General features: G+C 35.2%; 2 protein-coding genes across 3 annotated transcripts; both read left to right on the top strand.

Annotated features, from left to right (window-relative positions):
* Positions 1-2,269: 2,269 nt before the first annotated feature.
* On the top strand, positions 2,270-18,766 carry LOC121262851 (protein ALTERED SEED GERMINATION 2). 2 transcript variants are annotated; one of them, XM_041165509.1, is made up of 20 exons: positions 2,270-2,508; positions 4,052-4,120; positions 4,654-4,731; positions 5,968-6,102; positions 6,198-6,299; positions 6,462-6,590; positions 7,458-7,573; positions 7,665-7,782; positions 11,769-11,874; positions 13,040-13,185; positions 13,339-13,509; positions 13,596-13,706; positions 14,384-14,495; positions 15,902-16,248; positions 16,438-16,528; positions 16,941-17,036; positions 17,141-17,211; positions 17,287-17,414; positions 17,828-17,933; positions 18,300-18,766. In XM_041165509.1, the coding sequence occupies exons 1-19, from the start codon at positions 2,437-2,439 to the stop codon at positions 17,907-17,909; spliced, it is 2,280 nt and encodes a 759-aa protein (XP_041021443.1). In that variant the 5' UTR covers positions 2,270-2,436; the 3' UTR covers positions 17,910-17,933; positions 18,300-18,766. The 2 variants fall into 2 exon arrangements, with proteins under 2 accessions (XP_041021443.1, XP_041021441.1); XM_041165507.1 differs by having other exon boundaries at positions 2,271-2,508; positions 18,352-18,766.
* Positions 18,767-22,079: 3,313 nt separating this feature from the next.
* Positions 22,080-23,108, top strand: LOC121263146. The gene is made up of 2 exons (XM_041165955.1): positions 22,080-22,294; positions 22,450-23,108. Exons 1-2 carry the CDS (start codon positions 22,164-22,166, stop codon positions 22,874-22,876), a joined length of 558 nt encoding a protein of 185 aa, XP_041021889.1. The 5' UTR covers positions 22,080-22,163; the 3' UTR covers positions 22,877-23,108.
* Positions 23,109-23,675: the final 567 nt, after the last annotated feature.

The raw sequence follows: 23,675 nt of genomic DNA, 5'->3' as shown, positions 1-23,675 counted from the left end.
ACCACCATTATCCACCGAATGAATTGTGGCCTGAGAGTCTTCTTGTTCTGTGCGTCTTTCGAGAGTTATCGCAAAATTGTAAATCTGTCTTTTTCGACCTTGAATAAAACAAAATAAATGAAAAAAAACGAACTATCTTGATAAACAAAGTGGATTGACAGAAAACAAAGGAAGGAGAGGGAGAAGGAGGATGAGCATCCTCCTTTGATAAAAATCAGATCTGGAGGCTTTTTTGAGAGAGAGAGAGAGAGATTGCCTTTTTACCGCAGCACTGTTGTGGTTTGAAAGCGGGTTTTCCCATAGTTTCTATTGGACCTGCAAGTTTTAGGAGTGATTTGGATTCAGATATGAGTTGAGATGGTTTGTGAATAGTATAATAAAAGTTAAATTATTTATTATATTTTATGTAAGAATTTGGAAAAGTTATTTTGGGACTTGAAAAAATTGAATTGTTTATTATATTTTATGTGAAAAATTAGAAAAGTTGTAATGATGAGATGTGATGAGTTGATGTAGGTTTTGAATACACTAAAATGTTTACTTATAAAAAATGATGAAAATTTCATTATATATATATTTTGATAAAAGGGGGATGGGGTTCCAAACCCAAATTTTTATTTGAAAAACCGGGCCATATACCATCAGACCATCCGCTCTTGATTACAATGGTGTTGATTACATTTTCATATGTTATATTTTGATTACAATGGTGTTGGGACTTCTGCTTCATGGACGATACTATCTACCCCATAATGAACTACCTCTTGGTTGTTTCACTTTCCTGCTGCATGTTTGGAATGATTTGCATCCAGTATTATTTCCAATGATTGTGAGTTTTGCAAGGCAAGTTAAAATAAAATAGTTTCCCTTTTGACATGTCGATATTAAACTTGTTTGTTTATGGAGTATTTTTCTCCTTTTCAAAGCAAAACAATTGACCACCATTCCATAGATGTAATTTTTAACATTGATGAAAAATCTTGTTGTTGAGGGATAACTGTTTTTTATTTTATTTTAAATGTGTAGGTCCATCTTTTATTTTGCCAAAAACTAGATGTAGACTTTTCTTTTTAGGCTAATAGTTAAAAATACTAACTTGTTTATAATAATTTAATGAAAAATATTCCTTTCTTCACTCAATTTACTCCCTCAATTTGACACCTCATGTATTTCAATTTTTATTTTTTATTTTTTTCTTTATTTAATAGTTAAAGAAGTAATTATTAGTATATTGATATATATTTTTATATTTTTTAAAAATGTTTTAAAATAATAATAAAATGAATAAAAAAATTGAAAAAAAATAAAAATGAAATTTTGAATTAGCGGTAAGATAAAACGGTAAAGTACTATGAGCGGTAGAGTAGCACCTCTTTGATTTTATTCACTAATTTTGCATTGCGTCAGCATAAGGTTCAAAGACTTGTGATAAAAAATTGTCAATCACATAAATTCAAGTTCTGATTTTATATAAGTTGGCCATACCTCAATATATTTATTTAAATAATTCATGTCTAGAACTCTTACCTATTAATTCATTTTGAGTTTGGAAGTTTTATAAAAAAAGTTATTGTGATACTCTGTACATACTGATAAGTGTATACTCTAATACTGATTAGTGTATACTTTGTATATACTTTAAGAGAGAAATTTTTGTTTCTTTTTTTTAAAAATAATGATTTCAATAAAGTTACAATTACATTATTGATTAGTTATATGAGAATTGTGTTTCTTTTAGTTCGTTATAAATAGTATTAGAGTATATCCAATTTAGAGTGCGAAACTTAAGCCATATCACCTACGATAAAATAGCCCGACGTGGTTGAAAATTTAATGAAATATTGTGATACTCATATTGATTGATGAGTGACTAATTATTTTGAAATATAAACCCTTGGTGACGTTGGCATCCCCTAAAACGTTACAATTATCAACCTTGAATATGAGTAGATGTGGATAAACATTCATTAAAATGTTTGTTTAGTGAGAAAGATAAAGAGGAAAGTATAGTGAGATCCACTGCATTATTAGCATATATTGCAAAATAATATTACTTTAGTTCATCTCATCATTATAATTTTTTTAAATTTTTATATAAAATATAATAAATAATTAAATTTTTTTAAATCTCAAAATAATAATAATAATATTTAAAAATAATATTTTTATAATATTTTATTTAATTTATCTAAAATCATCTCATCTTATTTTACTTAGACCAATTCCGTGTGTACTACGACAGACTAATGAGCTATAAAATGGTGTTTCATAGTTTATTAGGAATTTAGGATGCCCGGAAAATAAGTAAAGAAAAGAAAAAGAAAAGAAAATACGTATACACATACCTGTAAAAGGTTCGGAACCGCCTTCTTCTCCAGGAGCTGATTACAGCGGTTGTCGGACTCGATTCCGTTAGGGTTTTCCAGTGCTACTTCAATGGAGTCGTTCGGTTTTCGCGACAGAAACATCTCCGAATTGCTTGAGACTCGTCGCTTTGACGCTCGCCAAGTACTTTTTTTTCTCATATAATTTTACCAAATCGTTGATTTTTTTTTTTTTTTCCGTCGATCGAATTCGATTTTGACTTTTTGCTTTTGAATCTTCGTACCAATTAGCGCTGCGTGGGGTTTGATATAGTTTTGTTGTGAAAAAGACTGAAGGGTTTAGTTTCTCATGGGCCGAAGAAGTGATTGAATTTGAAAAACTTGTTCATCTGTGATGGGATTTTTTAAAGATTTTCATTGCGTTGTAAGGTGCTTATGGATCCTTCCAGTTCTTCATCTGTTTGGAAGTGTTTTACACAATTAAGATGAATTTCCGGGACAATAGATTAGTCATCAATCATCATATTTAAGGGAGCAACTCGCATCTTTTTAAACGACGTGTTTGAAACACCAGTCCTTTTGCGACCTCGTAATGTGGGTATGGTCATGATTGAGTGCTAGAAAAAAATTTGGTACCCGTTTTAATAAACACAAGTCTTTTTTTTTTTTTTTACTTACAGTATCTTTATATATATATATATATATATATATATATATATATATTCGGTACTCGTTTTAACAATCCAAAGATGAGAGATTTTCCACTTTTAGTACCTCTAGTGGTGCTTGAAATGCCCCTGCTGAATTTTACCGGTCAGAGAGAATTTTACTTCTTGCAAAAATTCGAAACAAGATGAGGGAAAAACATACTAGTGCTGTTCATTTTGCACTAAAGTTATCGTTTCTAGGGCAGCTATACTCCTCTTAAGACCATCTAGAATACGATGGTGCAACCAATTTCGTGTGTTTTGGGTTGAGAGTTGGTCACTGATGTGTTTTACGCTGGTGAAGGTTTGAACACACTTTATTGTATTGCCTAACGTGATATTTTCCTTATATTTTGTTAGAACATAAATCAAATGATTAAATTCACCAATTCTCATTAACTTAATTTTTTGAGACAATTAGTGATTTAACATGATCTCAAAGCAAAACTCCTGAGTTTGAACCTTGACTCCACACTTTATCCCCCATTTCAATTAAATATTCTATGTACTGGGACAATTTAATAATATAGAGTTTGACCCACAAGTGAAGGGAATTAGTATATACATTTAATCATTTAATTAATCTCTTCCCATCAACTTAAGCTTTTGCGACATTTGGTGTTAAACATATTTGATCAGACTTTTTAGAAGATAAAGAAAGGAAGAAAGGATTTTTATACATAAATTAATCTCTTAATGGTTTTTCCAATAAATTCTAGTGATGAAATCCATATCAATGCGTCTTTAGATTTATCACAAAAATTTATTTTAGAGAGATAAATTTGTGGACTTTTTTTTATTTTTTCTGTGTAATGATCTCTGGCTTTTATGCTTTTGTATGTACTATCTTCCTTGACTTGCCATCTTTTTTAAATTTAAGGAATATCAAAGAAAGTTCATGATTTATGCCATATTTCCACTTTGGGCATTTATTTTAATTAAGATTGGTTTGCAATTATTATTTGATAAAGGGTTTCCGCTTTTCTGAAGGTCTAAGAGAATATTTTGGTCTCTATATAGGTTGTTAATCACAGTTTACAGATGCACTCATCATTTATACGGAGGCTCTCCCTTGAAAAAGTAATGGAGGTTAGTAAGATATTTAGTATGTAATGTTTTCATTGAGTGATGCAGTGATCATGGTTTATACAGCCTTATTCACATCGTTTCTTTTGTATTTTTTTCCTTGTCATCTATTAATTTGAACCTGAATTTCTTACTTTTCTTTATGATCCTTGCAAAGTATGCAATAGATTCTAAAGGTCCCACATCCAAATTCTTGGCAATTGAGTCCCATTGTTCAAACACAATGTAGGGCCAGAGCCATAACAATGTGAAAGTTTAAGGCAGCTTAAAATATTACTTTATATTGAAACACCAAAATTAGGCCAACTCCAAATCATTTTCTTCTTAAGGATTCCAGTAGATTTTTCATGTGAAAGCCCTTGCTAATTTATGAATTCTCAGACCCTAGGATAGCGATTACCAACATAGTGAGTCATGCTAAGGATCCATGACACTTTTATTATTCTGTGTTATCTAGTGTTTGGAGTCTTTGTTTCTACCAAATATTAAATAATAACTAGTTGTCACCTCTTCCTTCCTTTCTGTCTGTCTCATAGGGGCATCAAGGTTGTGTTAATGCTGTGGCTTGGAATGCCAAGGGTTCACTTTTGATATCGGGATCAGATGACACAAGGGTATGATGCTTTTATATTTGTAATTTGAAACTTACTCTATTGGTTGATAATAGGTAAAATTGTGTTTCTCTTAGGCTACATTACACTATGTTAATATTTTTAATAATCTTGATGTGAGTAGCATGTGTTGAGATGTGCTATGCATGAGAATATTTCATTTTCAAGAGTGTGATCTTATTCCATGTGTAATTATGGTTCCTAAATTTCTACATTGTTGTATTGATACTTTGTCAGGATGTCTTCCTCTGCGTGTGTGCCTGTGCTTGCTTGCACATGTGTTTGTTTGTGTTCCCCTCCTTTCTAGCCACCAATGGGCTCACACCTACGATTGATAAAAATAAGTTTGCTACAATCTTTGTTCCATGATGTTATTGTTGCTAAGACTATTTCTCAATTGACAAGTAAAACAGTCAGTCGATATTACGTTGGACTATGTGCAATTAGATGTACTTTTAGTCTACCCTACAAAATTTTAGGGCAATCAGTGCCTTGGTATTTATAATTTTTTTTAATGTCCAACACTTTCCCCTGGGGAGTTTTCATTCCTCTTAAGTATGCCTTTTTATCTTCTCTCTTCCTGCTCTGTGACTTATCTGGCTGGTGAAGTGAATTTCTAGAGTTCTAATATTTTATTATCTACTTTGGCCAGAATAAATGGTATGCCCAGTGTTAATTCACCTTCTAAGTATGGCATGGAATATGGGCTATGCCTAATTATGAGGATCAATAAATTTTATTAATCATCAAAAAAAGTATGGCATGGAATACATTTGGAACTGTTTTTGAGATGTAACCTGCGATGGAGACACACACTCGCACGTGTCAAAATTTTAATGCTTGTCCTTGTTCTACATACTACTTTAATAGTATCCTCTTGCTCCTTGGGTTCTTTTCTTTTGTTTGAAGTTTAGCAGATTCAAGAGGTCAGCTGAGAAAGACTGAAAGAACAGAGTGGCTTGGGGTGGGTAGAGGAGAGCCCTTATGTTATTATTGCATTGCTGTAAACTCTAGTGGATACGAGGGAGGGTGAGGAAAATGCGAGTTTTATGACTTGCGTGACCTTATCTTTGAACTTAAAACTATGAATTTATGGGTGTTTTTGTTCAAATAAATTAAAGAGTGATAATGAGCTGATCGACTCATCAGCTGGGGATGCCAGTTTTTCTACACCCTTTCTCCAATGCTTGTGTACACATAATTTTTTCATGAAATTATTGATGCTCTGTTTCCATGCAGCTTAATATTTGGAGCAATTCCAGTCGGAGTCTTTTGCATTCTATAGAGACTGGGCATTCTGCAAACATATTCTGTACAAAGTTTGTGCCTGAAACCTCTGATGAGCTTGTGGCCTCTGGAGCTGGTGATGCAGAAGTAATTTTCAAATCATTTTATATGTTTATAGGCGGGTTCTGTTTGTGTGCTGTCAGATTTTGCTGGTGAATTGCACTTACTGATTTTTTTTGCAGGTGCGGTTATTTAATTTGTCTCGCTTAAGTGGGAGAGGACCTGATGATGTTTCTCCAACTGCAACATATCAGTGTCACACAAAAAGAGTTAAAAAATTAGCTGTAAGATATTTGTTGGAAATCATTGTAAAGAGAGTTTTTTTGAAGCGGTTGCGATTTTTATAGTGGTGAATGTTTTTTTACAAGTATTTATAGTGGTGAATATTAACAGTGAGTTGCTTTCCTTTGCTTCTAATAACTTCTGCCAGCCTTTTTTGGTTGAAGGTTGAGGCTGGAAACCCCAACGTGATATGGAGTGCTAGTGAAGATGGGACTTTGAGGCAGCATGACTTTCGAGAGGGCACATCTTGTCCTCCGGCCGGATCTTCTCGTCAAGAATGTCGCAATATTCTAGTATGTGACCTATACAGTTATGTTTGCACATTCATCTTTTATTACAGAAAACATCATGACATCTCCAATTGCCTTTGTTGAGAACTGAGTTTCACAAATGTCACTTAAAAGATTTCATAGTAGCCTATTGTAGCAAGGGGTGTTCATCTGACTAACTGAACCCTCGACATTTCTGGTTATTGCTTCATGCTTGATATAGAGCTTACTTTCCATATTGCAAGTGTTGGCTCTATCCTATTATCTTGTGGAACTGTTGCTTTTAGTTATGTGTATACCTTTCATTCTTGCCCATATTAATACTCTGGTTGGAATAAATATTACATAGTTGTTGACATGTTGTCGGCCATTTGAGTAGGATTTTTCTCTTGATCGTGACCTAAATGCACTTTGGCTTTTGTGAAATTGTGCTATTGCTAAGAAATCTGGATCCCTATGAAGTTCTGCTTTCTGAAGTTCAAGTGATTACACAGCCCCCTCTTGTTTACTTCTATCACGGTACTCTGAAATGAACTTCAAATATTGCAGAGTTATTTTATTGTGCAAGTTTTCATGAAACCAAGAATGGGAGGGATCTTCTTGGGAACCAATTTGAGAGACCTTGCTTAGTATTCCCATGGCCACCAACTTGATCCTTGATACAATAGGCATTTATCCACGTTGCAGTTGCCTTTATTTTTGATGGGCAGCTACCTTTATTTTTGGCTTGTGTGAGTAGGTGTACACATTGGCACCAAAAATATGCTTCTGGTTTTGTCAACTTACAAATCTTTTTCATTCATGACTTTGAGGTGCTTTCTGTATGGACTTGGTGTCCCCCAATTTAATGCCTAGCAAATCATTGCTTTTCCCATTTAAACTTGATGGCAGCTTGACTTGCGGTGTGGAGCAAAAAGGTCATTGTCCGATCCTCCTAAACAAGTCTTATCTCTAAAATCTTGTGATATCAGTTCCACTAGGCCTCATTTGCTCCTTGTTGGTGGGAGGTATTTATTGTTGCTGAATTCTAATTTGCATGTTAAAATTTTCCCACGATTCCTCTTCTAACAGATTTCTGATTGCTATGTGTTTTTGCAGTGATGCATTTGCACGTTTATATGATAGAAGGATGCTGCCTCCACTGACCTCCTGTCGGAAAAGGATGTCACCTCCTCCTTGTGTTAACTACTTCTGCCCAATGCATCTCTCTGACTATGTGAGTTTAAGAGTTCTTTCTGATTAGTCTTGCATCATATTGTTTTTTTTTATAAGTAAACAAGGTATATTACTCCAAGAATAGGCCTAGCCCAGTATATACAAAAGCAACCCTGACTAGGAGGGTGCAAGGGAAACAAGAAAATCATGAAGGGCCATGCCATTGAAATCAACAGCATAGGACCAAGTATATAATGTGGTATAACATATAGCTATAAGTTCCTCTAGCAATCTCTCCCTATCCTTAAACGTCCGTGCATTATGTTCCTACCATAGACACCACATGATACACATAGGAATCGTCTTCCAGACTGCTAAAATCTGATGTACCCCTCCAATACTTGCATCATATTGTTCCTGGTGCTAAAAATAATTGCGGCATTGGTGTTTGCTACTAGTTGATAAAAGGATGCTGCCACCTCCTTGTTGCAACTATTTCTGCACTATTATCCATAAGAAAAGTAATCTAGGATGCTTTAAGATTTTCATTTTGCACTTTTATTCTCTTTGTGATAACGATTCTTTTACAAAAACGTTTTGCCAAATAGATTTCTTCATTAGATGTTGATTCATGTAGATGTTTCAGTGTTTAGTGGAGATGTTAATTAGCTCTCTCTCTTTTTTGAGTTGGGGTTTTTTTCTTCTTCGGGCTTGTAGATGAGAACAAAAAGCATTTTGATGAAAAAATTGAATGTTTATTACCACATATGGGTTGGGCTTGTTTAGTGGATTTTGTTTTGGTATTAGTTAGTCAATCTTTACATACTTTGTTAGAATCCTTATTTTTTTTTTTATAGGTAATTAAAGATTTTGTATTCATAGAAATAGGCAAATCCCAGGTACACAGGAAGTATACATGAAAAAAAAGGCCTAGTTAGAGGTTACAATAGAAAGAAGAAAGTCATGAACACTAAGACCATTACAAACTATAGCCCCCGCCCATAAGAACAATGACTTAAAGAGGAAAACTTTAAGCTCATCCAATGTTCTCTCTTTATCATCGAAACATCGAGCATTTCTCTCCCCCCAAATATACCAACACAAGCATATTGAGACCAATCTCCAAATTGCCACTACCTGAGAATCGCCGTATAGTCCTCTCTAGCTTGCGAGGAAATCCACCAATCTACAAAGCATAACCCAAGACAATCTGACTCTTGAGAAAAAATCATCCCATATAATCTTGGCCACCTCGTAGTGTAAAAGCAGATGATCAACTGAATCCCCATGCTTCTTACACATGCAACACCAATCTAGGACAATAACCTATCGTTTCCTCAAATTATCTGTAGTGAGAATCTTGTCCAGACAAAGAAAGCTGCTTTTGAGGGAACTTTCGTCTTCTATATGCTCTTCCACGGGAACATAGACAATCTGGAGTTCGTGTGCTTTTGATAAAAGGAATTGACAGAGAAAATACCTTTCTTAGAATGATTCCAAAGCATCTTGTCTTTGGTGCCCCCTGGAATACTTGCGGAATATAATGTCGCAAAGAACTCTGTAATAGACTCCAACTCTCAATCATGGGCTGCCCTAATGAAGTCAATATTCCATTGAGGGGTGCCATTTGAAATGACCAGAAGTTCGGCAATCGATGCCTCCTTTACTCTAGTAAGTGCAAAGATGGCAGAGAAGGTATCTCGTAGACAAAAGTTACCACACTATATATCAAACCAAAAAGGGACACGCGAACCATCACCTATAATAAAATGTTCATGTCCTAGGAAGGTCCCCCAAAGGCTTATAATATTTTTCCACAAACCCACTCCATGAGTGCCTCGTACCTCATTCGAGCACCATCCTCTGCAAGCTTCCCAAAACTGTGAGTCTATAACATACTTCCATAAGATCTCTTTTTCATTTTGGTACCTCCACAACCACTTACCCAAAAGAGTTTGATTGAATTTCATCAAGTGGCGAATCCCTAACCCTCACCCAGAAGTTGGGGTACAAACTGTTGACCAATTAACTAGGTGGAATTTGAACTTATCCCTCAATCCACTCCATAAGAAATCTCTTTGTAGCTTCTCAATGCGGTTAGCCACCTTAGTGGGAAGCGGGAACAAAGAAAGAAAATAAGTGGGTAAGTTTGAAAGAGTGCTTTTAATCAAAGTCAACCTACCGCCTTTCGACAAGTAAAGTCTCTTCCAAGCTGCCAACCTGCGTCCCACCCTTTCGACTACATCATTCCAAATCCTTTCAGATTTAAATGAAGCACCCAACGGTAAGCCAAGATACTTCATAGGAAGCGAAGATATCTTGCATCTCAAGGTAGTAGCTAAAATCTCCACATCGGGGACAACCCCCACTGGCACTATTTTCGACTTTGCAAGGTTGATGCTCAAACCTGACACAATAGCAAAACAAAGGAGAACCGTCCTCAAGGCTTGGACTTGTCCAAGGTGTGCACCACAAAAGATAAGCTTGTCATCAGCAAATAACAAGTGAGAAATGTTGAGACCGCCATTCCCCACCAAAAAACCATGGAGTAACCCACCGCCCACCAGGCCCTCAATTATCTTGCTAAGAGCTTCCATGACAAATAAGAAAAGAAGAGGAGAAAGCGGATCTCCCTGTCTCAGGCCACGAGAAGAGTTGAAGAAACCCACCGGTGATCCATTTACCAAGATAGAGAAACGAGCTGAAGAGATGCAAAATTCTACCAATTTCTGCCGTTTGCCCCCAAAACCACGTCTTCCAAGAAGGTAAAGAAGGAAACTCCAGTTGACACGATCATATGCTTTCTCCATGTCTAACTTGCAAAGTAGCCCGGGTTCTCTAGAATTCAATCTACCATTCAAGACTTCATTTGCGATAAGTACCGAGTCAATGATTTGTCTACTTTTGACAAAAACATTTGCGGCTTCGAGATTAGTTTTTCTACCACCGAGCTTAATCTATTTGCTAACACTTTGGAAAGAATCTTGTACATCTCATTCACAAGACTAATGGGGCGATAGTCTCTCATATCCCCAGACCCCACCTTTTTAGGAATGAGGGCTAAAAAGGTGGCATTGAGACTCTTTTCAAATCTAGCATTAGAATGAAATTCATGAAAGACTTGCATGATATCTTCCTTGACCACCTCCCAACAAACTTGATCGAAACCCAAAGTAAACCCATCCGGACCGGAGCCTTATCACTTGCTATACCTCTGATAACATTGCCCACTTCCTCTTCTATAAATGGCCTTTCTAACCATTTGCACTCTGCTGGTCTAATGTTGAAAAAGACAAACCATCCACTCTCGGTCTCCAATTGTGCTCTTCAGTTAAAAGTTGTTGATAGTACTGTTCAATGTGGTTTTTGATTACTATCTGATCCGAAGAAACTATCCCATCTACCATCAGTAGATCAATAGCATTGTTCCTCCTGTGAGAGTTAGCCATTCTATGGAAGAATTTCGTGCATTTGTCCCCCTCCTTAAGCCAAAGTGCCATTGATTTGTCTCCAGGAAATCTCCTCCATCAAAGTAACCATTTCAAGATCAGCAACTACTTGATTCTTGTGAATTTTATCAAGTTCTGAAAGGGTTCTGACCTCCTCCTCCTCGCCTTCCAGACCCTGTAGTTCCTCCATAAAGGAGCGCTTCTGCTGAAACACATTGCCAAAAACTTGTTCATTCCATTGCTTCAGGTCCTGTTTCAGCGCTTTCAACTTTTTTGCTATAATGAAGCTTGGAGAGCCTTGGAAACTATAGGAAGTCCACCATTGTCTGACCCTGTCTACAAAACCATTAGTTTTAAGCCACATAAGCTTGGAGAGCCTTCAGAGCCTTGCTAGAATCCTATTATACTCACTTTTTAATCTACTTAATTTTATCTTCTTCTTTTCTTTTCTTAATTTAAAAATATATTTTCTGTACATTTTTTTTGCTTTGTTTCATAAATAAGCCATCATATAAGACTCAGAGCTACTTTTATTTAGTATACCATTATAGTTAGCATAGTTTTGTTTTGTAAATTACTTTTTTCCCATTTTTTCCAGGGATTTCCAAGCTTGCACCTCACTCATGTTACGTTTAGTCCAAATGGAGAAGAGGTTCTCCTTAGTTACAGTGGAGAGCATGTGTACCTGATGGATGTAAATAATGGTATGCTTCGTCTTAAAATGCTTAGCTCCTATGCCATTGAATCGTTTGATTAAGTGATATTTATCGTTTACTGCCTTTTATTGTGGGAAGCCTCCCCCCATCCCCTTGCCCCAAACAACGTTCAATTATGTTATTTAGGTATCCACAAAAAAATGCAGGGACAGAAACAGTGTGCCTGAAACGTAAACATGCTTAATCTTGCACCTTATTGTTGTACTGATAATCATATATTGTGATAAATTCTTAAGATATGTCTTTGATCATTAATACATAAAAAAGGCAGTTATGTCTAAGAGCTTGAAATCTTCAACTTGGTCTTGTTTGGTTTGAAAAGGTACTGTAAGTACTTATAAAAAAAATAGGGTACTGTAATAAATAAAATTGTGGAAGTGTTCAAGAACCTTGCTTTTCACTTTTTAAATATTTCTTTTTATACAAGAACATATCATTTTGCCAATTCATGAATTACATTTGTATATTGCTTTTTATTTTTATTTTTTATTTTTTTTTATAGGTAATCAAGAAGTATTATTCATAGAAATAGGAAAAGCCCAAGTACACAAGGAGTATGCATGAGAAGCACCTAGTTAGCATTTTCTATTTTGCTTTCCTGACTCAACATCCTTGTGTATTTATTTGTTTATGCTCAAGGGAGTGTGGGATATTTATATTATTTGAAGATTAATTTTAACACACGTCTTGTGCTTTGAGCTTTCTTCTTTTTAGAAACTTACTGTTATTTTTGAAAGAAAAAGTGGGTATATAGGTATACTTTTTTATGTTTGTAAACCTTTTTGCATGGATACAGTTTTAGGCATTGGAATCTGAAACTTACTGGCTTCAATCCTTTCATTACTGGCCGTTTTGAATTTCCTGAAAGATTTTAAAGTTTTGGACCGAAAACCCAAACGATAGCACCTGCTTCACATGAGTGTTACCCTAAATGTGACTCAGCACTTATCTGTTGATGTAAAATGGGCGTCGGTTTGGTCGACTAAGTGCAATCCTAAGTTGTGGTCTAGGATTTGAATGTGTTGTAGTTTATATGTGCATAATGATGTATTCATAGTTGTAACATCATTGTTTTTAGTATTCTTTTTCTCCTGTAGTTTTTAATGTCAAGTTAGCAAAGTTTAAAGGTTATATGTTATTTTTGAATTCACAGCTGGCAGGAGTGCTATGCAATATACTTCAGGAGATGTTTCGAAGCTGATGAGTTTCACTCCAATCCTCAATGGGGTAGAATTGCGGCCAGCAGTATCCAATGTCTTCTCAAGCTGTCTTCACAGAAAAAGCAATTTTGCTGCATTGGTCTGTGTTTTTACTTATTTTTTAGTTATTTGAATATTGTGTTACTGCTCTTTGTATATATATATGTCTTTCAATTTAGTAATGGAGAAAAAAGAAAAGAAAAGTGTCTATTGTGCTGATTATGTTTTAGCTTGTCTGACATGGTTGTTTCAGCTTGACAAGTGCAGGAAACTAATTCAAATTGCAGAAAAAACATTAGAGGAGGCGACAAATTATTTCTATGGAATTGAGGCATGCAATGAGGTTTTGGATGGATATGGTCATAACATTGGGCCCAAGCTAAAGCATGAATGTCTTTGTTTACGTGCTGCTCTATTGCTCAAGGTTATTTAATATGTTACTTGGTTGGAAGTTCAGTCACATTCATTTCATAAATACCTGTATATCATCTGTTTTTTCTCCTTCTCCAGCGGAAGTGGAAAAATGATGCTCATATGGCTATAAGAGATTGCTACAATGCTCGGAGGATCGATAATTCCTCTTTTCAAGCACTTTATCATATGTCTGAAGCTTTATCACAGGTAATTTTAAGTACTTGCTGCAACTGACTGTATGATCAAAGCATATTGTTCTAGGTGCCCAAGCAATTCCTTTGACCTGAATGCTTGCCTATTTGTTGCTCCAGATTGGCCACAGTTCATTAAATCCCATCTGTTTGTCTTTCGATGCTATATTTTCCAATATATATCACAAATCATTACATTTAAAAGTAGGTGTTTTCAGTTACCAGAGCAGCATGAGTCAAAATTATTTGTAGTGAAGATCTTGCAAAGCTAGGTCATTGCATATAAATTGTATGCAAGCTTTTGAATGCTATTTGCAGCTCGAGGGTTTAAAATTTCACACTGTTAATTATAGTCTTAGTTTTCATAAGAATCATTGATATTTATAGTATAGAGCATCCAAATTCATAGCATTCTTTTGGTCTAGGTAAGCCATAAATGAAATTTTGGTTTTGAGTTTTATGGTGGACTGTGGTCCTGAGAGAATACACCTTGTCTTCTAGGCATGTGATTTTTTTATATTTTTATATTTTTATATTTTATTTATTTTTATTTTTATATAAGTAAAACTTTATAGATTGTAAATGGCATAGCCCAAGTACACAGGAAGTATACACAGAATGTGAAATGACTGAATCTGCCTCTTTAGTTGTTTAGGGAATTATTTTTACTTCCTAACTCTTAGTTTCTTGCAGTTAGGCAAACATAAAGATGCTCTTGACTTCGCAAAGGCAGCTCAATTTTTGGCCCCATTAGATTCTGAAGTGGCAGAAAGAGTGGAGAATGTCAAAAGGGATCTTGCCTCAGGTTTCTTCCATGCTATGTCTTCTACATTTATTATTAGTAGTTCGTGCATCACATTAGTCACCGTTAAAAATGTATTGAAACACATTTTTTTTATTACTTATATAAAAAAAATGTGTTTCAATACATTTTTACTAGTATTACCATAGCATAAAAAACTTAATTTCATTTTATCCTTGTCTAACACTTTATGCCTATTGTCCTGCAAATAGGGTAATAGTCTTTTTTTGGTAGTGTACTGATAATGCAAGTTAAAACTGATTATAAGATAGTTATTGGGTATAGACATGTGGTACTTCTATCATATCATAGTATAGTATGCCATGTCCTTAAAATATATATATATATATATATATATATTTATTGGCACTAGGTGTCCGAGAACAGCGTCCCGACTAATCCTGGGGGGTGCACAGGCCCTCGTGCAAAGCAAGGATAGAATATGTTGTAGCAATTGCATATAACAAATTGAACTGTTTTCTTTTGATAAGAATAGGACCAATAAATTCTGACATCTCGGTTTCGTTTCCCATATATTGAACTTTTTTTTATCAGTTTTGAAATCTTTTTGATCAGTATGCACTAATATTTTTTTTTTCTCAAAGCAATCCCCTCATCTTGATAAAAGCACTATCTTTTTTCTCCCTGGCTACTTAAAGCGAGGTAACTTTCCAGCTTTAAGCAAACTTGAAGATTTTTAGCATTACAGTGCATTTTAACTTGTACCGATGTGCTTAGGAAATTATTACAATATAACAAGTCCCTAGTGCACAGAAAAAACTGATCGTGCCAAGTTGGCAGTGAAACGAAACCATGCAATATCCATATAAACCCCTATCCAAAAACCTTTCAATCAAATTTAAAACTACTGACAGGATTTGTATATATATCCTTTGGTGAGGTTTCTGATCATCAAAACTAGTAATTTTCTTTGTAAGTTTTAATAAACATGGGAAGCACGTGTCATGAATATGCAATATGATAGTCCAGAGACTTCCTCCCCACATGTTAGTTTTTGTATATACAAGAACCTGAGCTCAATGCAGCTCTTGGAAAGTGTTTCAAAGATGACATGCCCCTTTTCTTTTTAAGTTCAGATCATCATGTAAGGACAGGTTGCTTTATGTCTGCTAACTCATGACTAAAGTTGCTTGTACGTCTATCGTGGTTCTATGGAGGCCATTGATGTTAATTTTATTACAAGGATAATTAACCCAAGCTCAACCATCATGTGTGATAATACGTAAACACTACTACAATAAAGACGTTTCCTTTTAGGTTCTTCTGTTGTTGGTAAGATGTTGAGCATATTTTTTGTTTGACTTGAATTATATAAGTACCATTGAGGGATATTTTTAGAATAAAGTTTCATGGTTTACGTAAATCTAACTGCATGATTACATAACTAGTTGAAGCTGAAAAAAATAAGGCAAATGAGGGAATGCCAAGGTCTGAATCACGAGGTGGAAGAATACTCTCGTTAAGTGATATACTCTACCGATCAGAGGTTAATAGTGATGTTTCTCAAGATGGTCCAGGATCTGAAAGAGAAGATTCTGATTACGATGAGGAATTGGAGTTGGACTTCGAAACTTCAATATCGGGTGATGAAGGACATGATGTTGAATCAAACTTTCTTCATGGGAGCGTAAATGTGAGATTTCATCGAAGAGGTGATTCATCTAGAGAAAGTGCTGGTGCAAATGGTATATGTGGATCACCTTCATCATCACAAAATGACGGGATACCTTATCAGGTTCGCCATTTCACTTGCCAACTAATACACAGACACAGGTTCATTAAATGAGCTGGCCTTTTTTTTTTAATTGGTTGCACCAAAATTTTTAAAGTCCTATGTTCTCTTTGTTGTCATATGCTACATAATTATTATTTTTTTATTCATCTTGCTTTGGCCATTTAGTTCATGTTTTTGTTTATACTGCAGCCTGAGGCAGCAATTGATATGAAGCAGAGATATGTTGGCCACTGCAATGTCGGAACTGACATAAAACAGGCCAGTTTTCTTGGCCAGAAAGGTACTTTTCTTCTGCTGTGGTCATTATCATCAGTTAATACCATGCAAGTTAAGTTTGAAATGTTAATAGTGGGACAAAGTCCTTATTGACAGTCACACTTTGATACCATGGTGATGTTAAGTAAATAATGTTTCATTGGTGAAAAGCCTAACCCCCCCTCTCCCTCTCCACACCCTCTCCGTTAATGAAATTGCTTGTCTACTTACTGAACTGCATAACTTTTAATATTCAATGTTAATGTTGATATCTCCACCGGTTATTTCCATGTCCTTCTTGAACCTATATATGACAGAAGATTTTGTTTCTTGTTTAGTGTAAATTATTGGTTATCTTGTATGCTGTGATTCATGCATCTTCATGTTCAAACTCGTATAGTTTTTCTCCCCTTTTAACTGTTTCTATTGATTTACAGGTGAGTATATTGCTAGTGGAAGTGATGATGGTAGATGGTTTATCTGGGAAAAGCAAACCGGTAGACTGATAAAAATGCTTCTTGGAGATGATGCTGGTAATGCTTTCCCTCACTCCAAGATGAATGGAGTTAGTTACCGACTATAGTAGTCTCTTTAATTAATTAAGTTGTCTGATTTTTTTTTTCATGTCTTCCCATAGTTGTGAACTGTGTCCAGTGCCACCCATTTGATTCTGTTGTGGCAACTAGTGGGATTGACAACACAATAAAGGTAAATGTGATCAGTAGTAGTATTTTGGGTGGAGTAGACAGATTATTTCTGAATTTTGGTGGTTCATTGTTCTAGATATGGACTCCAAGTGCTCCAGTCCCATCTATTGTAGCAGGTGGAGCAGAAAGACCAGAAACTGCTGATGTGCTGGTTGCCATGGAAAACAATCAACGCAAATTATGCCGCAATCGTGAAACTCTCCTGTAAGGCTCTAGAATCCTTCTAGTTGAAAAAGTATTAACATGTTTTTTTGTTTTTGCAATACCATTTTATTCTTCCTGAACACTTGCGCATGCCACCATGTTATTTTGGATTGAGTTCAAGTGCATTTCACACATTCGTGGTATAGCAAGATCTGGGGTTAATATGTCACTTCATCTTCCTATGCGTATATGTAGGATGTGGTTTCAGTATGTGTTTATCATTAAGAGAGAGGAAAGAGGGGGGGGGGGGGGGGGTGGTGTTAGGTTTGAAGATGCAGACCACAAAAGCCTGTGTTGAGCATATGATATCATACAATATTACCCTGAAAAGACTATCTTATGTTGATTTCATTCTTCTTCGCACGACTTACTATGGTTATATTTACCTGGAAGAATTACATTTTAATGTGCAGGCCTTTTGAACTTCTTCAGCGGTTCCGGAGGCATGAGTTTACCGAAGGAACATTTCATCCATTTGAGTGTACTCAGAGCTAATCAGGTTCCTTTTGAAGCATGCTTGTAAGTAATCCATTTTCTCTGTTTGTTTGTACGTGTTTGTTGTATGCTTGTTTCTTAGTACTTTTATCTAAAACTTTACAGTAGAAATTATCTGTACATTCTCCGGAGGAGAAGTTATTTACTTGTGACGAGTAAATTAGAATTTGAAATTTGAACCGCCAAAATATGGTGCTTTTATGCTACACATATATGTTCTATAACTTAAAACTGATAGTTCATGTGCGAAATCATGATACAAAAGCAACGGGTTGATGTACAAGATATCCATATTGTGGACCCTGGAGAGCTTTGGATTGGTTTATAGAATTGTCAACGAAGATGTTAAATTCCAGACCATTATTGATTTCTACTTTTATTTCATGGCAGATACTCTTTTTAAGTGTATATTAAATGATGGTGTTTCTGCATTGTGTATAAGGTTGTGAAGCGTGAGATATAAGCAAGCCATTGTTGGTAATAGGACATCATCCTGCAAAAATAAATTGAAATTGACTGAGCCGCCTTGATCCCTGGTTAGCTTCGAGCTTTTTTGTTCCTTTGTCATAAATTACTGCTGTTGTTTGCTCTCTCTCTCTCTCTCTCTCTCTCAAATCTTTACCCTTCTATTTGGTAACATATATTTGAAATTTTCTTGTATAGTTGTATTTTCTTTTTCTTTTTTGTTTGTACAGAATAAGAGCACAAAAATCGTCATTTGTGTTTTATTGTTAATATATTCTCTAGAACATGGTGCAGTTGCCACCTGCAATGAGTTTATCATTTACAGCGCAACGGTGTTCCTACGTAGTATGTTTAATACTCATATTTCACTTCTATATTCAGAATTTCGTGACTACCAAAGTTGAATAAGTTGGTATGTTTGAATTACCTACTCTCTTTCATGTGTGCTTCTATGCTGGCACAACAAAACATGTAGCACAGCATAGTTGAAGAGATCTTTTTGGAGTCTACTACTTCAACTATAACTATTGATAGGTAATGGCTGAAAATTTCCTTGTAATAATAAGCCCCATTGGAAGCTGAATCAGTAAAAATGCCAGCGGTGCTATGCTACGGAAGTAAAAAAGAGAGTGAGTAGAGAGTTTGGTGCAAAAATAGTCAAAGAACCCGGGGTTGGCTCAAGTGGTAAAAACCTTAGTCTTGGTGGTATGCTCCATCCAAGGTTCAAGGTTTGAATCTCACTGGGTGTAAACAATCTTTAGGGATAATAGGACTGGAATTTTCTCCTCAAATTATCCGAGGTGTACTTGTAAAAAATTTTTTGCCGAGGACCTGTGCGTTCTCGGGATTAGGCAAGATACTATTCTGGACAACCGGTACTAATAAAAAAAAAAAGTCAAGGATAATAAGATGATAATGTAGGTGAAGTCATTATTCTGATGGTCTATTAGGAGTTTATGCGTGTTGTTCAAAGTCTCAAGCCCTCTCACATCAATTACGCCAAGTTCACAGCCCAAAATACCGGCAATATTCTGGCGTGGGTTTGCTGCCCCTTTTTCTGGATCCTCATTCCTCACTTCGTACACATTTTCACGGGTGCTTGCTTATTGTCGTTTTTGTGCTTGACTTTTTATTCTCTTGGTCTTAGGTCTATATAGAATTAAAAAAATTATTCTATAAATTGGTGTGGCTTTAATTGGTACGATTAGATTTATTTTATAATAAAAATAATTTTATGATTTGACATATCAATTTCTAATGTAATTTTTTTTTTTAACATTTCCTTTATCTTATATAACTGCATGGAAGTACATCGCCTAATGCACATCAATAGCTTAGGTCGTGCTATTAGATTAGAGAACTGCCAATAGGGACTGGAGAGTCTTGGCTGCACGATTCTGACCAGAAGTGGTCGTTGAGTGTTAACTTAAACAAACATATAATCAATCATTCAAGTGTAAAAGCAACTTGTCGGCCAATGTATTGGTCAGCTCTGATCCATGCATGCATGATAGATACATACATGCATACATACATAAATATGAGTATTGATGCAATTGAATTTGGGTGGATTTGGTATAACGGTATTACCTGATCATTAATTTGCAATGAATCTGGGATCCGAGTAGAGGTATAAATAAATGGCTGTGAGAGTTTCTGTCGGTCGACTCCAATTTATTGTTGAGAACAGAGAGATTGAAATTGAGTAACAACCAGTGATCTTACATCAACTATCCCTTGGGATAAAAAGTGAAGGCAAATCTGACAACTGTGAATCAACTTTCTTTAGTCCCTAATTCACTCTTTCATATACAGTGACCGACGGACGAGCATTTTTAGAATTACTAAGGCCTAATTTGTTTTCGTAGTTATTCTCATCTCATTTCATTTAATTATTATAATTTTTTTAAATTTTTACACAAAATAAAATAAATAATTTAATTTTTTCAAATCTCAAAACAAAAATAATATTAAAAAAATATATTCTCACAATATTTTATTTCACTTTTAATTTTTATTTCAATTCATCTCATCTTATCTTATCTTCACTTCTGTGGAATAGCAGCGTTGAGATGATTTGATTGTCCATATTTGAAGCGGCGTTGAGAGAGAGAGATGATTTCGAAGCCTAAATTTACAGCGTTGAGAGAGAGATGGTAAATTGTGATATTGGATTATCCCAAAATGACTTGGGTTTCAACGATGTTGGAGCAATTTCTCAACTCTCAGGAGCATTTACATCAAAGTGAAACCAATGCAGTCAATGTTCCTGAAATTGAAAACTGGTGCTTATCATGTCAAAAACCGGAAAAACTATATATATATATATATATATATAGGGAGTAGTTATCAATTATATATATTTCCCTTGCACACGACACGGTAAACTTTGATTAGCCAACTATCCCGATTACGCAATATACACGCCACAAGTCATTTTCTTCAGATACAGACCGATCAAAAATTAGTTGTTTAATCTATTCAGATACAGAGAAGTTAGCCGACAACTGAAGTAACACAATTTAAAAATTAAATAGAATAAATATATAGAGAGAGTCAGATGAGGGATATCTTGACCATAAATCCAACGTGCATGTACTGGCAATATTATTAAGAGCTTGCGTTCAAGCAAAGTTGTACACGAAGGATATTGAATGATAAAATGGCTACTCATTTTCATTCAAAACAAGCCCCCCATCGTTTTGTGTCATATTTTTCCTTAAGGCCAGTCGACGTACGTACGTGGCATCAAAGATGTTACCATCACACCTCATGAAGTACTTGGTTAATATATAATATAAGCTGCATGCTACATATATGTATATATTAATGCAACGCGTTTTGTTTCCTTCCTTTGACTCGGAGGCATCATCAGCTAGCTAATTGGGTTTCTTTTTTGAGGAAAAAAATAGGGTAAGAGACAAGTTCAGAGGTGGCTGGCAACCATCCATATGATCTATATTGTACAGTCGTATTAGGTTTTCAATTGTGAATCTGAATCATTAGTACCTCGTATTCACAGAAGGCAATGCATGCTACTTTCTTGCCAACTATTTTTTGCTTACGGCCATCACTATTTGGTTAAAAAAATAATAAAAATCACAAGAAATGTAGACAAAAGTAATAAAAAAATTATAAAAATCACAAAGAGATTACACAAAAGTAAACTCACAAACTGATGTGACTTCATGTGATCTGTTTAATCTATTTTATTATAAAAGTAACTTTACAATTTAATCTATCACAATCAAACTACGTCACTTTGGATGTTTAGTACTTTTGTATAATCTCTTAATTTGTAGCTTAAGTATTTCGGTCGCTTTGTTTTATATATAGGCAAAATTAATTACATTTTTTTATTGGAAATTTACATGGTGGTTGCGGGGGCAAATTAGGCTTATTTTATTTTATGATATATGTTTTTTTAACGAGTATCAAACGTACGTAATCTAACATTCTGTGACCATCATTTTTATTTAAAACATTTTTACTGGGCCATCTAATTTTATAGAGACGAGACTTGGGAAGAATGTTTTTATCTGACTCTCAACCACAAATATTATGGATTCTTCTTCTATTTGGCAACAAGTTATATATATATTGGAAATTATAATACTACTTTTGACACGTGACGGCGACGCCGAAATTGATACCAAAATATTCAATTTCACGCTATCTTAATATATAAAACACCGTCGAGGCTTTTTGTTGTATGGTCGTCTGCCTTTAGCCACCCCATAATCTCTCTCTCTCTCTCTGAGCACTCTCGATCGATGAAAGAGTGATATTATGACAACAAACAAAGACACTACTAACGTTGATGAGTCGAAGCCTGGCCTCGAGTGTTGCATGTGTGGGGATTATGGTTTCTCCCACGATCTTTTCCAGTGCAAAGTTTGCGAATTCAGATCGCAGCACAGGTACCCTACCAAAAACTAATTACTTTTGGTTTTGCCTTTTGGATCTTAATATGTTTTTACTATATATTGGATTTCATTTACGTGGCCTCGCTGTCTTTATTTCTGATTGTTCATAACAAGTTAAGTGTTTCTTCTTAACAATTCAATCTTTACAGGTACTGTAGCAATCTCTATCCGAAGGCCGACGAGTCTTATCGGATTTGCAATTGGTGTCTGAGTCAAAAGCAGGACCCCAAAGAAAAGTCACAGAACTCCTCCAACTCTTCATCATCGAACAAGAACCAAGGGGAAGATGAGGGCAAGAACAACAAAGAGAATGGAAACGTTGACAGTCTTGCAATTCTGAAGGGTCAAAGAAGCACTTCGCAGTTAAAACTCAATGGCCCCATCAAGAAACAGAGATCCCCGGGAGGACCGCCGTCGCCATCGGCACGAAAGAGGATCATCACCAATCCTCGTATGGAGGAGAAGCTCAGGAGAAGGAAGTCAGAGGAGCTATCAAACAGTATTGGAGTCACCACCAGGCCTTTGTTCAGGAATAAGGTGAGAAGGTATAAGCTTTTGGAGGAGGTTTCAAGCTAATTACTGACTTATATTGTGGTCCTTTTCTTTAAAAATAAATAAATAAATAAATGTTTTGGTTTGGTTTACCCTCCATATATATAAAAACCAGATAAAAAAGAGTAGTAGGGTTAGCAGGATCCTGATCTCGGATTCCTTTCTACTCCTTAATTTCTCTCTGAACTATTTTGTATATAATGTCAGTACTGTAATTAATTTGCTTGGTTTAATAAATAATCAGTGATGGAAATTAATATCCCAAGCTATTTTCTGCAAAATTATTGGCGTTCGCTTTTTGGCCTCTGCCCTAATCATTTTAAGAATGTCATGTAGTACGAGTTTTTGGCAATTTTCTCTTTACATTATCGTCATAATATCCAACAGTACTAGTAGTACTAGCGGTATACCAAAAAAATCTTCGTCGTTTTCCTCGTTGTCTGAACCATCAGTCATCGTCGTCGTCGTCCCAACACATTATTCATTGAGTCCTCATGTTTACCGCTTTTGTGTTTTGTGTTTTTTTTTTTTTTTTTTTCATTTTTCTTTTCACAATTTTTTTAATATATTTAAATACTTTAAAAAAATAAAAAAAATTTCAATATACTTAAAATCACTCTTTAATCACTAAGTAAAAAAAAAAAAAAAAAATTTACCAAGCGATCAAATAGAGCGGTATAAATGAAAAGACAAAGGTAATGTTTTCCTTTTTCATTCTTCGGAGCCAATCACACGTTAACTGTTGCATGCTAATGATCCTTCTATGGGCATGTTTTTGTCTGTTAGTTAGAAGTTTCAAGGTAGTTTACTGATTCCATTTTAG

Source organism: Juglans microcarpa x Juglans regia, chromosome 4S, assembly GCF_004785595.1.
Source record: "Juglans microcarpa x Juglans regia isolate MS1-56 chromosome 4S, Jm3101_v1.0, whole genome shotgun sequence".
Taxonomy (NCBI): Eukaryota; Viridiplantae; Streptophyta; class Magnoliopsida; order Fagales; family Juglandaceae; genus Juglans; species Juglans microcarpa x Juglans regia.
Note: the sequence above shows the minus strand (reverse complement) of the source record. Positions and strands in the feature narration are given on the sequence as shown.